The sequence below is a fragment of the Arvicola amphibius genome, chromosome 9, assembly GCF_903992535.2.
Source record: "Arvicola amphibius chromosome 9, mArvAmp1.2, whole genome shotgun sequence".
In the NCBI taxonomy this organism is placed as follows: domain Eukaryota; kingdom Metazoa; phylum Chordata; class Mammalia; order Rodentia; family Cricetidae; genus Arvicola; species Arvicola amphibius.
Window position 1 is genome coordinate 82,003,242 of NC_052055.2, and position 13,266 is coordinate 82,016,507.

At 41.4% G+C, this 13,266-nt stretch overlaps 1 protein-coding gene across 1 annotated transcript in view; it reads right to left on the reverse strand.

The window, feature by feature from the left end:
• Col19a1 (collagen type XIX alpha 1 chain) overlaps positions 1-13,266 on the reverse strand; it is a 302,587-nt gene that overhangs the window by 8,629 nt on the left and 280,692 nt on the right. Inside the window, exons 45-50 of the mRNA XM_042055762.1 lie at positions 12,560-12,604; positions 12,394-12,456; positions 9,131-9,166; positions 8,951-8,995; positions 6,802-6,972; positions 5,020-5,086 (exon numbers count right to left, since the gene is read on the reverse strand). Coding sequence (XP_041911696.1) covers positions 5,020-5,086; positions 6,802-6,972; positions 8,951-8,995; positions 9,131-9,166; positions 12,394-12,456; positions 12,560-12,604 — 427 coding nt within the window. The remainder of the gene's footprint in view (positions 1-5,019; positions 5,087-6,801; positions 6,973-8,950; positions 8,996-9,130; positions 9,167-12,393; positions 12,457-12,559; positions 12,605-13,266) is intronic.

Sequence of the window (13,266 nt, forward strand, 5' to 3'; positions counted from 1 at the left end):
TGATTCTGCTTTCTAATGAGGCAGAAAATTAAAGACTTTGGAAGAGGTGTATATAAACCATTCATATTCCACATGCCTGGGCAAAACAAGAGTGAGCAGTCACAAGAGAAACAGATTGAGAGGTGAGGCTGAGCGCTTGGCTTCCTTGGAGAATGAAGTTCCAGGGACAAGGCAGACATTAGCATGGATCGAAGAAGTAAGAGACACTCAGGTGTCACCCAGTCCTCATCTGCCTCTTGTTTCACAAGTAGAAATTGTAACTTATTTTATCAAAAAAAAAAAAAACAAGTGAATCTTTTCTCCTAACACTCATTCACATGTTGAATTGCCCACATTTTTAGTATAACCTCATCTTATTTTCTTTTGATGCTCCATTATGGAAGCATTAGTTACATGATAGGTCAAGGGAAGTCCTCATCACTTGATAATATTGTTATCTTTTAGCCTTAAGGATAAAGAATTGTGATTCACAGGATTACTAAATTGTTCTAGAAATCACTTTTGGGGGCATTTTCCATGGCTTTCCCTCATGTCTTATAATTTTGGAAAATAAAATTACATGTAGTTTTCAGCTATGGGGGCAATATAACAATAATTTCTTGTGATATCTAAATTATTTCCCAGTTTCATTTTAATTGCTATTGTATATTTTGGACTCATTTATTTTATAGTTCACAATGCTGTATTTGTTCAGTCTTTATAAAGTATGTTGCTTTGAAACGTTGTCATGGGTAAATATAGTGAGTTGAACACTCGTATCTGATTTAAATCTCCTGGGGATGTTTGAAAAACAACGAAGACACTTTTAAAATCATGAAGCTCAAGAATGAGGAGACTCTAAAAGTAAAAAGTAGCAACACGGTTTTGGAAGCTGAGGGTCAGATTGCCGAGGGATATTTGTCTTGGTATAAAGCAAGAAAACTGAGACTTTACACTGAGAACAGAAGCCAAATTTAAAATGCAAATTCTAGAGACTCAGAATGGGAGATATAAGTTATCTCTGGAAGTAGGAAGCAAAGGAAAGGAGTTGAAATAAAGTAAATAGATCAAAAGCTTAAGTATAAAGTGGTAGAAATGTTTCTCTAAGAATCTAAACATTCTACCCTAGCCCTAGCAACTAAAGGGTCCCTTTCTAAAAAGGGGACGGTCTAGCGGAGGAGAAGGATGGAGAAAGTGAGGTAACTGTATTTTCATTAAAATGTAAAATGAATAAATAAAGGGAGTTAGACTGTCTCTGTATTGACAGCTCCAGACTTCAGCAATACTCTGGCTTTAATACTGAAAAAAATGAATAAATGAACCCTTAAAATACTGCTGAGCTGGCAGTCAAGGTAGAAAACCACAATGCATTCATGGAGAGACTTAAAGACACTGAAATCGAAAGACTTCATTTAGAAAGCCCAGCTAGCTACCCTATGTGAAAACCATGGTGGGCAAGTTCTACATTCGCTCACAACCATCAATTATGTATTTCAGAACCCGTTTTTCTGTGTGAACAGACAACCACATCTCATTGGAGACAGAGGGAATCCTGTAAGCCGCATGACTGATTCTGGTTGAGTCCCTGGTAAACAGAAGTTGTAAATGGAATTAACAGAATATGTTGTGGAAAATACTTACTGTATCTCCCATGATGTGTATCGATTGGATGATGTGTATATTCACACACACACACACACACACACAAAACACATAACTATCCTACTTATAGATGTGTATCTATTGGATGCTGTGTCTATGCATAAATATATACACACTAAATATCTTAGTTATAGAGAGGAAAGAAATGTTACCTTGAAAAAGTAGAATGGGGTGATATGTTATACTCATTCAAATACACATGTGTGAAATATGTGTGAAAATGGAGAAAACATGGGTTTTCTGAACACTGAAAAGCAAATGCAGAGATAAATCTAACCTTCCTGTTCTTCCTCAGTTGTAGGTCGGACTTTGGGGGTTTAAAGAGTGGAAAGAGTCTGTTAGTTTGTATACATTATTTCATAATTTTCCATATAGAGGCAAATGCTCAATTATTATAGGGTAGGTCATAGCGAAATCTATGCTTCTCTGATATGTCAAGCCTCTGAGGATTTATGTAGATAGCATCGCTGGAAGCTGCTAAGTCCTCCTAAGGACAAAAGATGCAAAGCTGAATCACGTGGATGACATCTGTCTCTGCCTTGTGTGATCTGATCACCCTACCTGCAGAAATGCTTTGACCTATTGGCCAATCAAAGTGGGAATTTAGTTTAACTTTAGAATGAATGCATGCTTGTGTATTACTATCCAGCTGGAACCCAGGTTTGAGATCATGGAGAACCACCTCTCTCCATTTCTAGGGGTTGGGAATGAGCATTTAGCATGCTGAAGGAAAGGATAGTGGCCTGTAGGACAGCCCAAGGTGAGAAGCCTGTGAGGGTCACCTATGAAGTTCAAAGGAGATGATTGATAAATCCCTGGAGGAAAGCTCGAAACTTGGGTCCTGGTGTAGGGTTTTACACGAGGAGCCACCTGCACAGCAGGACAGTGAATAAAGCATACAGCAGGACCTCCCGAGGACCACCTTGGACTCCTGCTGGAGACGGGGAACCCTTCCTGAGGCTATGGTCAGGCAGGGGTGTGGAAAGACTGCAGGAGCTCCCACTGACATCTCCTCTAGTGAAAATGTTAAGAAAACAGTCTGCAGATGAGCGTGGCTGAACCCTAGCACTTACTGTACGGCGCTAGTTCACTGAAACTGTTTTAAACTGTGACAATTAATCTCTGCCTTTAGAGAAGGCTTTGTGGAAAGAGAAACTGACCTTACAGTGCTTTGATTTGTGAAAATGGAGTTTTACCTTTTTTTTTTTCTTGGAAAATGGTGTTCAGAAGCCATGGAAGAGGTGGCTTCTGAATGGAAAAAAAATCATATGGACGAATGGAAATGGTTTGAGGGCAAATGAACTTAAGTGTTAAATAACCACACTGTAGGTTCAGATGCACTTTGTGTGGGAGAAGATAGATTTGCCAGGCTGCTGTCTGGGGAGTGAGCAGGAGAGGGGATAGCACACATGGAGCTGGAGGCTAGAGATTCCAAGCAAAAAACTTCCTTTGGCTCTTTTTAATAAACCATCTTGAGGAAAAGGTTATCTGTGGCTTTGGCGGTAAACAAGCTCTCTCAAGGTTAGAGTGTCCTGCCATTCATCGGGACCCTAAGTGAAAGGCGTTGGGAGAGATGGGGGCGAAGCTAGGAGACACACGGGTGAGAGTTCTAGAGCAGATTTTAGAAAATATATAGAGTCAGACTTCAATAAACAATAGATTAATAGATAACTTATAGGTGTGCAGAAGGAATCCGATGATATTTGGATTCAACTTCAAATTTTAAACATTCACATTTTATTACTACTATGACTACTCATTTATTATTTATTGTTATTGTTATAGTGTGTGTATATGCATGGCAGGTATGCCAAGGTGTGTGCAAAGAAGTCAGAGGACAACTTGCAGGAGCCATTTCTCTCCTCCCACCATGTGGGTCCCAGAGATGGAACTCAGGTTGTCAGTCTTGCAGCAAGCACCCTTACCCACTGAGCCATCCTGTCAGCCCAGCTCTTGACTTTTCAATTCAACATTTTCATCCACAGTTAGAATGATAACACGGTTATACCTTTAGAGATGACCCAAAGCTCTGTCAAACACCTTACCTTCTACGAATATGCTAAACCACATTTTCAGGTTGGACCAATGTCAGAACATAAATCACTTGAATTTTATTTGATTTTGTTTTGTTTATTTAATTTTACTTTTTTGGTGTTGTAAGTCAAACCCAGGGCCTTAGATATGTCGAGCAAGTGTTCTGCGACTAAAGCCATTTGACATTTAATAATATCAAACATAACTTCACCTGTTTAAGGTCTTTAAAATAATACACAATTAAAAACTCTTTTAAAACATTCTCAAAAGGAAGAACCATGCTGTTAACTAATGACTCAAAATGAATGACCAGCAAGCCTTAACTGTTAGAGAAAGCATTGATGGGCTGGGAGGTGGCTCGGCTGGTAAGTGTCCCCTAGAGTACATGAAACCCTAGGTTTAAGCGCAAGAAAAGCATTAATAACCCTGGTAGGGTGGTCAAGTGCTATAATCTCAGCACTTGTAAGGTGGAGCAGGAGTATCAGGAGTTCTAGGCCATCCTCAGGCTACATAGAGAATTCAAGGCCAGCGTGGGGGTATGTGAGACACTGCTTTGTTTTGTTTTATAAACAATGCCATCTTGGGATTAAATATTTAGAGCTGGGGCAGGCAAACTTACTCTGAAAGAGCCAGAAAGTGAATATGTAATTTTTTGCTAGCTACATGAAATCCGTCACGTCTATTCAACTATTCACCTGTAGTTTGAAAACACTGGAGAAATACGAAAAGAAGTGACTGTACCCCAAACCACTTTATTAGAAGCCATATCTGAATTTAGGTCATTTTAAATGTGTCATTTTGATCTTTTTTAAAAATGATGATGGGAAATCCTGTAACAAATATATAGAACTGTTCTCAGCTGGTGGGCCATATAAAAGTACATCTGTAGCAGAAGGAAGTGGCGTGGAGTCTTTAGCTTGCTGACCATGGTATAGATCAAAGGACATTGTAACCCATCCTGGTTAAAACCTTCATAGGTAAATTAGACACCTCCCCAGGGTGGCAGGGATCGGGGAGCTGGATGTACTCCATAGAGGAGGAAAATCAAGATGGAGTGGGATGGGTGTTGAGATATTTGAAAGAGAGTTAAACCAATAGCACCAATAGAAGGTCCTTCACCCATGTGGTTTATAGACAAGTGGCAAGGAAAGGAAGCTTAAAGAGAACATTTGACAGCATAAGGCAGACATTTCTGTCCGAAGGAGCTGCCTCTCTATGAAATGGATCTGCTAAGGTTGCTGTCACGAAGACATCTTTCAGGAATGTCACTAAAGGGATTCCCCAAGAGGGAATGCGAAGTGGAGACTCATGAAACATTCGGAACTATTACAAAGCGAATCTAACCTTCAAAAATCCTTAGGACCTCTTGATTAATGTACTTTTTGATTTCTTCAAACGAAACAGCATCAGCCTAAAGGAGGAAAAAGAACGACTATTAAAAGAGAGCAGAACACAAGTGGGTAAGAAATGGAAATGTTGGGCTTGGCAGACTTTTGTCGATAAACATCCGCCTGGCAAAATCCTTCAGGCAGTGCGCTATTTTGGGCAATAAACACTGTTTGGTCAAATGCTGGGATAAACTGAAGTTCATAGTTGCTTTACAAGTAACTGGGATTATAATCAGTGACGCTAATATTTCACCTAAGAATGGAGAAATGTGCCTAGGGACAATTAGAACGTACAGTTTCTGTTGCTTCATTTCATAATCTTAAAAGGTTCAAACAATGCATGTTGTTCATAACCAATCACAATGGAATACATACCCCACTCCTGGATACTGGAAAAATCTATAACAATCACTGGCATCGTGTTGTTGCAGGATTATCCTATAAAATGTTTTTCTCATATCTTGCCTGTCTCATGCTACTATAACTTACATATTAACATAAATATATTTGCTAAATTGTAACTTTTGGTCATGAACCTAGCCTTTAATGACTGAGTCATCTCTCCTGCCCATAAGAAAATTTTAAATAGAAAATTCCTGAGATACCTAGTAGGTATCTACCAAGTAGGTGAGTGTTGTCAATGATTGCTTAGTCCTTTGACAAAAAAACCACATTTATAATAGCCATGTTTTATTGACGTACTTTGATAGTTTCAGAAGGGATCTATCACTTTGCAAGACTGCCAGTGATGTCTGAAGGTATCTCAGTGCTATTCTTTGCATGCACAGTTATTTTCTGAGGCTCCATGTATGCCAATGAAGACAACGTTGCACATGTGAGAAGCTATGATGCAGGGACTCCTTCCCATTGCCAATTACACACTTTGAGGAATGCATGACAAAGCCGAGTGGGCTGTGACCAGATGAGAGACATGAAAGATCTGTGGTGATTTTCAGACACGGCCCCGCTTATTCCCACTAATTAGGCAGCTGTCCTTAATCTGTCAAAGTTCCTGTCTTGGCGAGTTCTCCATCATTCTCCCCTGATTCCTTCACTATGTGTGCATATCGAGCCTGTATATATGATGATAAGGCTGTGAGCTTGTCTGTGTACAAAAGACAATGTGATGTCCCCATAAGGTGCTGATTTCTATTGCTCAGAACTGCTACCTTGTCTTCAATGTGCATGGGAAAATGAACTTGAATGAAAGTACTGAGAAGACAAGGTGGACACAGGTCCCACCCCTAACCAAGACGCCATCTATAGCTAGTACCTGCTGGCAAAGAGAAATATCAGCTTTCTCCAATGGAGTGTCACCGGGCAACTACACTCCAGGGTAGGTCGCATGTCCTGTTGTCCAATGCGAAACAAACTCAAAGGCATTTGTGTGGATTTCTTATTTTGTTTTGCTTTGATTGGACATTTTTTGTCTTACTGGGTTTTTGCCTATTTGTCTTGATTTTTTTTTGTGGGATTTTTTGTTTCTTGATTTTTTTTTTTTGGCTTTTGTTTCTTATTCATCTTGAGAAAGAGAGATAAGTTGGATGGGTTGGGTGGGTAGGAAGGTGGGCAGGATTAGGGAAGGGGCAAACAAGATAATATACATTGTATAAAATAGGATCAGCACATAACTTTAAATAATGGTGCAGATCAGCTTATTTCATATGTTTACAGAGGATTGGCATTTCTTTCATTATAGAAAGTCACATGGTCAACACGAGTCAGGAGCTCCACTTACCGGCATGCCGGGGATGCCTGGAGAGCCTGGAGGGCCCTGGTGGCCAGGTGATCCTATTGAGCCCTTGCTTCCTGGGGGCCCCACGGGACCTATAGCCCCTTTCATGCCCATAAGACCTGGTTTGCCACGTTCACCTTGTGGACCTCTGTCTCCTGGAATTCCCTGGTCACCCTGTTTGGGGAGAAAATAAGGGTTAACCTTTCTAGTAATGTTGTGACTAATAGCAAAGTCAAGGGAAGTGCACAAGGGAAGTGTGAGCCCACAGCAAGTGCTTCAGTTCCACGCCTTCAGTTCATGTGCACGACTCTGGGAAGTGAGTGTGAGCTGAGTGTGGCAGACAGGTGCTAGAGGCCGCCCCACACTTCCCACACTATTCCTGGGTCTGTAATGCTCTGAAAAGACTCACCTGTATTTCTCTTGATTTAAAAAAATTCATGAAAATATGTGAACAATCACAGGTGTTAATGTGATCATAAGGTACTAAAGGAGATACAGAAGCCATGTAGAAAGAAAACACATGCCTGTAATATCAATTGCATTGTCTTATAAAATGTATCAATATGTAGGCTTCTCAGCTCATGTCTGCAGAAACTTCCAAGATTAAAAAATATTAACATACTTGGATCTATGATCTATATTTTATGATCATGTGAACCTTTAATTTTTTTTCAAGACAGAATTTCTTTGTATAACAGTCCTAGCTGTCCTGGAACTAGCTCTACAGGCCAGACTGGCCTCAAACTCACAGAGATCATCCTGCCTCTGCTTTCCAAGTGCTGAGATTAAAGGTGTGCATTACCAACGCCTTGCAGAACACTTAAATTTTTATGTATGGGACCTGGTGAGATAACTGAGTTGGCACCTGTCACCCATTGTCATTTCCGGCCTCAAAAGGGCACATGGCATCCATCGCTAGACTTGATGTGTGGGTTTAATCCACATGCGCAGGCCACAGGGTGGAGGCACAGAACTCCTCTATACTTACATAATTCTTTTTATCAAATATTTTTTCTTAAAAAAGATGTTTGTAGTGTTAAATATTAAGAAAACTGGAGAGAAAATAGTTGCTTGGAAAAAGAGGACTAAGGAAGCTGTAAATTGTCATTGTGTATTGCCAGTTGAATAAATGTTTATAAAACACTCAATCTGATTTCAAAAGAAATATATACTTTATATTGATTATATGTGTACATTATACATAAGAGTGAAAAATTAAAATACATTGAAAATATCGAATGTTTATCCCTGTGTAAGGATGCCTGGAAGACTTTTTCTTCTTAAATTTATGTTATCTTGTTTTTCATGTTTCCTTCCATCATCATGAATTACTTGTGTAACATTTTAAAAAATACCAATAAATTAGACACTAGTACACAAACACATACATGGTCACAAACATAGGAGCAGCCCTAAAAAGGACTCTGCGAAGTAACAAGGCTTGTGTAACTTATACAAGTCCTACTAGGAGATTATGATACAGTACAGAAAATGCTGGTAAGTTCCAGTAACAGCACCGGCAGCCCCCAGAGTTCTAACAAAAGTACACCCCACACCTGCGTGTGGAACTTCACATTCCGTTCCCTTCCTACTCCTCTCTAGCCTCAGTTTCCCTACTCCTCTTAGCGTTCCCGTGGACCCGTGTTTCTCAGCCTGGGCGGTCTTGCTCCCTGGAAGGCATTTAGTGTTGCCTGGGGAGTGACAGCGGAGGCATGATGGTGCTGCTGCATCAGGACAGGGCCAGCAATGCCAGCAGTGTTCTGCAATATGCTAGGCGGCCAAACACCACCAAAACTTACCTGCCTCCATGTGTCAATACCACTGTGGGTGAGAAATCCCTCAACTGGCCAAAAGAATTTGGGTGGTGGTTGTAGTTGGCCTATGTGGTCTCAGACAGGAGGGTGGTAAAACCCTTTCAAACTGGAGTAGAAAGGCAGACTCGTGTGCACAAAGACCAGCTAGCAGGCACACTCTCCACATGACTTGCTTAAGTGTGGCATCCTATTCCTAGTGGATACACTGTTTCGTGTACATCCTAATCATTTCATCTCGGGAGAACCAAAGCTGTCTACAGGCTTCATTGTGTGGCTAAAGAGATGGAAGAGTTGTATCAGACAGGCGGGAGCATCAACCACAGTAGTGATATACATACGCGTTCTCCTTTGGGGCCTCTGTCTCCAGGTTTACCCATGATGCCCTGGAAAACAGATGTCAACACTAAAAATCATTGCTTACCAAGATTTTCCATCAGTCTAACTGACCCAAATGGTTCTGAGATACATACACTTAAAAAGTAGAAATTTTAAGAATTCATACCATTTTTTTCCCATACCTGAGCACCTGGTAATCCATCTTTTCCATTGATGCCCTAAAAAGATAAAAAAAAAATTGTCTATCTCATGTCTATGTACAGCCATAGTTAAACACACAAAAATATGTTACATATTACTTCATATCTTGGTGAGTCTGAATGGCAAAATTGAAAAGAGAATCAGTACAGCCTTGTGGCCCCAAGTTCAAATTCTGATTGCCATTTATTGGCTCCATTGACCAGGCTTGGGAATTTAGTCCATCTGATTAACACCAGCATCTTTACGTACACAGTGAAGAACGTAAGAATGAGTTTACAACCAAGAAGGAAGCACAGCAACATGGAATTGTGGCGTCACCCAAAATGACTTCCTCCACCTCCTATGTAGAGTGATGGGACCTCAAAGCATTGAATGGATGAACTGTGGAGATATTTTATATCTCTGTTGTGCAAGAGTTTTCTCTGGGATAAACCTTCCATCTTGGAGGGAAGACTCAGGATAGTTTAAAAGAAAATGAAACACTCCATCCTTCAGGGAAGCTACTTAAAATTCAGGATAAACAACCTGAAAGCTTTAGGAAGTTCCTGAAACTGACCATATTCCCTATGCTCGTCCTTTCCAAGGTTAGATGAGCAGTAAGGACTTCTGAGAGACGTCCTTAGATCCTCTGAACTGCCCAGAAACAGTGGAAGAATTTGGAGAACGCATTCTCCATCCTGGTGAGCTGCCTGTAGGTTGTGCACTGAGCGCCAGGGCTCCAGCTTTTGTGAGCATTACCCACGGTGATGCAGCTTTCTGAGCATCATTTGTGTGCCTGCCAGGATCTCCTCACCTACACTCCTGTAAGTCATGCCATTTAAACTCACAAGTTCACAGATGTCTTTTCTTCAGTCTGCTGTTGATTCCCTATCTGTCTGAGGAGACACTCACTGACGTCTTCCTGGGATTCGCATCTCCACCACAACCTTCTAGCAGTTTTAATCCCAGGTTCCCTCTCAGCAAACATTGTCACTTGGTTCTGAGGGAATTTCATAACATGGCCAGAATGTGTTCCTACTATAAAATAAACCATCAACTGGAGAAAAATGATTAATTTTCGGTTTGAAAGAATAGTAAATGAGAGCTGGGAATCCGTAATCATAGTTTTTGAGACTATTAGGCAGCGACATTTTTTTTTAATTAGAAAATGAGAACTTCTCAGACCTCTAAAAGGTATTCTGGAAGAGGTCATAAAGCCAGCCCTGAGTGGAGATTTGTAAAACTGACAGAATTGCCTGTCAGATACAGAGGGAGGAAAAGGGCTTGGGGTCAAATCAAATACCCAGAGCCTGACTGCAGGTGCGGCTTTGAGATGTGATTTGAAGAGAGAGAGAGGAAGGTGAGGGAGCGGCATTTCCTAGCTAGTGGGCATGGCATAGACACACCCTGGGAAAGCCTGAGAGACTTTGATTCACGGGCACAGACTCCCCAAGGACATAGCTGCAGACAGCCACCTGTTTCAGGGCTGCAAACCACGCTGGCATCTGTTGCGGTTGGTAACCCAACCATAGGCTCAGTACTTCTCTGAAGTGCCCTGGGAATTCGGAGAGCACTTTAACTAAGACTATGTTACCTGAAGTGTATAGTTCAAAGACTTTATTACCCGCCAGAGCACTAGCAACACAGGTAAAGCTGATTAAAGAGAGAATGAGAAACAGCTGCGATGCCTGAATAAAAGATAAATCAAACCGGAACTCATGCTTTGAACCTTTAAAATGTACGTAAGTTTCTCTTTTTAAAAACATTCATACACATATACAAAGAGACATGATCACATCTATCCCCCATTTTCCCACCAACTCTCCATGAGTCCCTCTCAATATGACCCCTCCCCCATATCGTCTCTTCTTTTGATAACAGACTAAATCCAAGTGGTACCACGGCTATACTCCTAGGCGTAGGGTGGCAGTACCCCGGTGGGAGCTCCCTCAGGCAGGAATGAGTGCCTCCTGCAGCGGTTTTCAGCACCAACCATTGCTAGAATAAAAAGTTGCTCAAAAATGTTCGTTCAATGAAAAACAATTGCCAATTGTATTATATATGGGGAACTCAATTGAAAGCCTTTTATGGGCTGGCTCTCAAGGGTTAGGGAGGAAAATTTGTTAAGGGGAGGTGACAGGAAGCTCAGAACATTATAGTGTTCACTGGTACTTCCTATAGCCAGCACTGCAGGTCTCTTCACACTGCATGCCACCTGATTGATTCATGGAACACGCTGGGTTATTGATCAAGCCCAGAATGCCTGACTCTGAACAGCATATGCCTTTTGTTTCCTGCATTGCCACCTCTGAGGAGAGGAAGGCCAGAGAATTCATCAACTCTGAATGTCAGAGAAATAGCAAACAAAGTTCCTAAGACTCATGGTACTGATTTTCAGTACTTCCCTTCCATACATGACAGAGCAAATGACCAAGACCTTCTGTAAAGAAACTTTGATAGGCTGGATAGATGACTCGGAGGTTAAGAGCACTTGTTGCTCTCCCAAAGGACTGGGTTTGGTTCTTAGCACCCCTCTGGTGGCTCACAATCCTCTCTAACTACAGTTCCAGGGGATCTGATGCCCTCTTCTAGCTTCCACATGCACCAGGTACCCACATGTACACATATGGTACACATATATACATGTGGTCACACATATACATAAAATAAAATACATATTAAAAGATGAAAAAAATCTTTAAAACAAAACCCAGAGCTTCACATGTCTCTCTCCAGCCTCAGGACACTCTCAGCTCGCAGTAGGGGTTAGATGTATAACCACAGCGTGGGCATGACTGTCACAATGTCATATCAATACACAAGCTTTTTTTTAGGGCACTGGGCATGACACACCTGCAGTAATGGTTATTAATGACACTGTCAGGACAAGGCCATTCGTAGGTTTTCTTCCTTAGTATATCACACAGGCGCTATGTTGGCTTCTTCCTATTTTAGAATGTGACAGGGCATTTAATTTGAACTCTACTGAAGTTACCAGATATAAGAAACCATGCGTCCACTTTAGTGGCACTTACAAAAAAATCTCACCTTTCCCCACCATTGTTTAAATGATAAAGATACCACATAGAGATCTAGGAAACTCCTGGAGGAATTCCCTGCCAGTACCCCAAGTTCAATATTTAAAACCCGTCTGCATTTCATTCTGAAGCTGCTTGCTGAGATCTCCGGTTTCTGAGGCGGAAAATGAAGAGACAATGCATAGAACATCTCTTAGAATGGCAGTGCCTGTGTCGTGAGTACTCACTGGCCTCCCCGAGGGTCCCTCTGGTCCAGGAAAACCTGTATCTCCTACAGGCCCTCTCTCACCCTAGAAGTGTGTGCCAAGAAAAAAGTTCATTGGTAAAAATTCCTTTAAAACAGCACCTAGATACTACAGCACCGAATCTGCTGCTAAATTGGTAGTAGCTCACCGGCTCCCCTGGGAATCCTGGAGGGCCTGGGGCACCGGGCTTCCCCTGTAAGAAAACCAAATAAAAATGTTAGGAGCCACGTTACTGATGGCCATGCATTTCTGCCTCCACAAGAGTTTAGGTTACTGTCTATTTGGACTAGTACATGTTCCAGGGCACAGTAGACCCCAGAGGCTGTAAGGCATACACTACAGAGTCCTGAGCAGGAGAGGGAGGATATTATTGACCATGTACCCTCGTTACTGGATTTCCTTAGGTCTTTTTTTTCCTGGCAATTCTTTCTTACTCAAGGCCAGTGGTTCTCAACATTCCTAATGCTACGCCCTTTAATACAGTTCCTCATGTAGTGGTGACCCCCAGGCACATTAATTTTTTTGCTACTTCATAACTGTAATTTTGTTACTGTTATGAATTGTAATGTAAAGATCTGATATGGAGGATGTATTTTCATTGTTACAAATTGAACTAAGGGGGTCACGACCCATAGATTGAGAACGGCTGCTTTATGGTAGGGGTTGGAGGTGGGAGTTTGGGGAGGGTGTGCTGGTTGGTTTTTGTTGCTGCTGTTTGTCAAGTTGATGCAAACTTGAGTCATTTAGGAAGAGGAAACCTTAATAGAGAAATTCCCCCATCAGACTGACCTGTGGACAAGTCTGTGGGACATTTTCTTTTCTTGATTAATGATTGATGTGGAAGGGCCAGCTCAC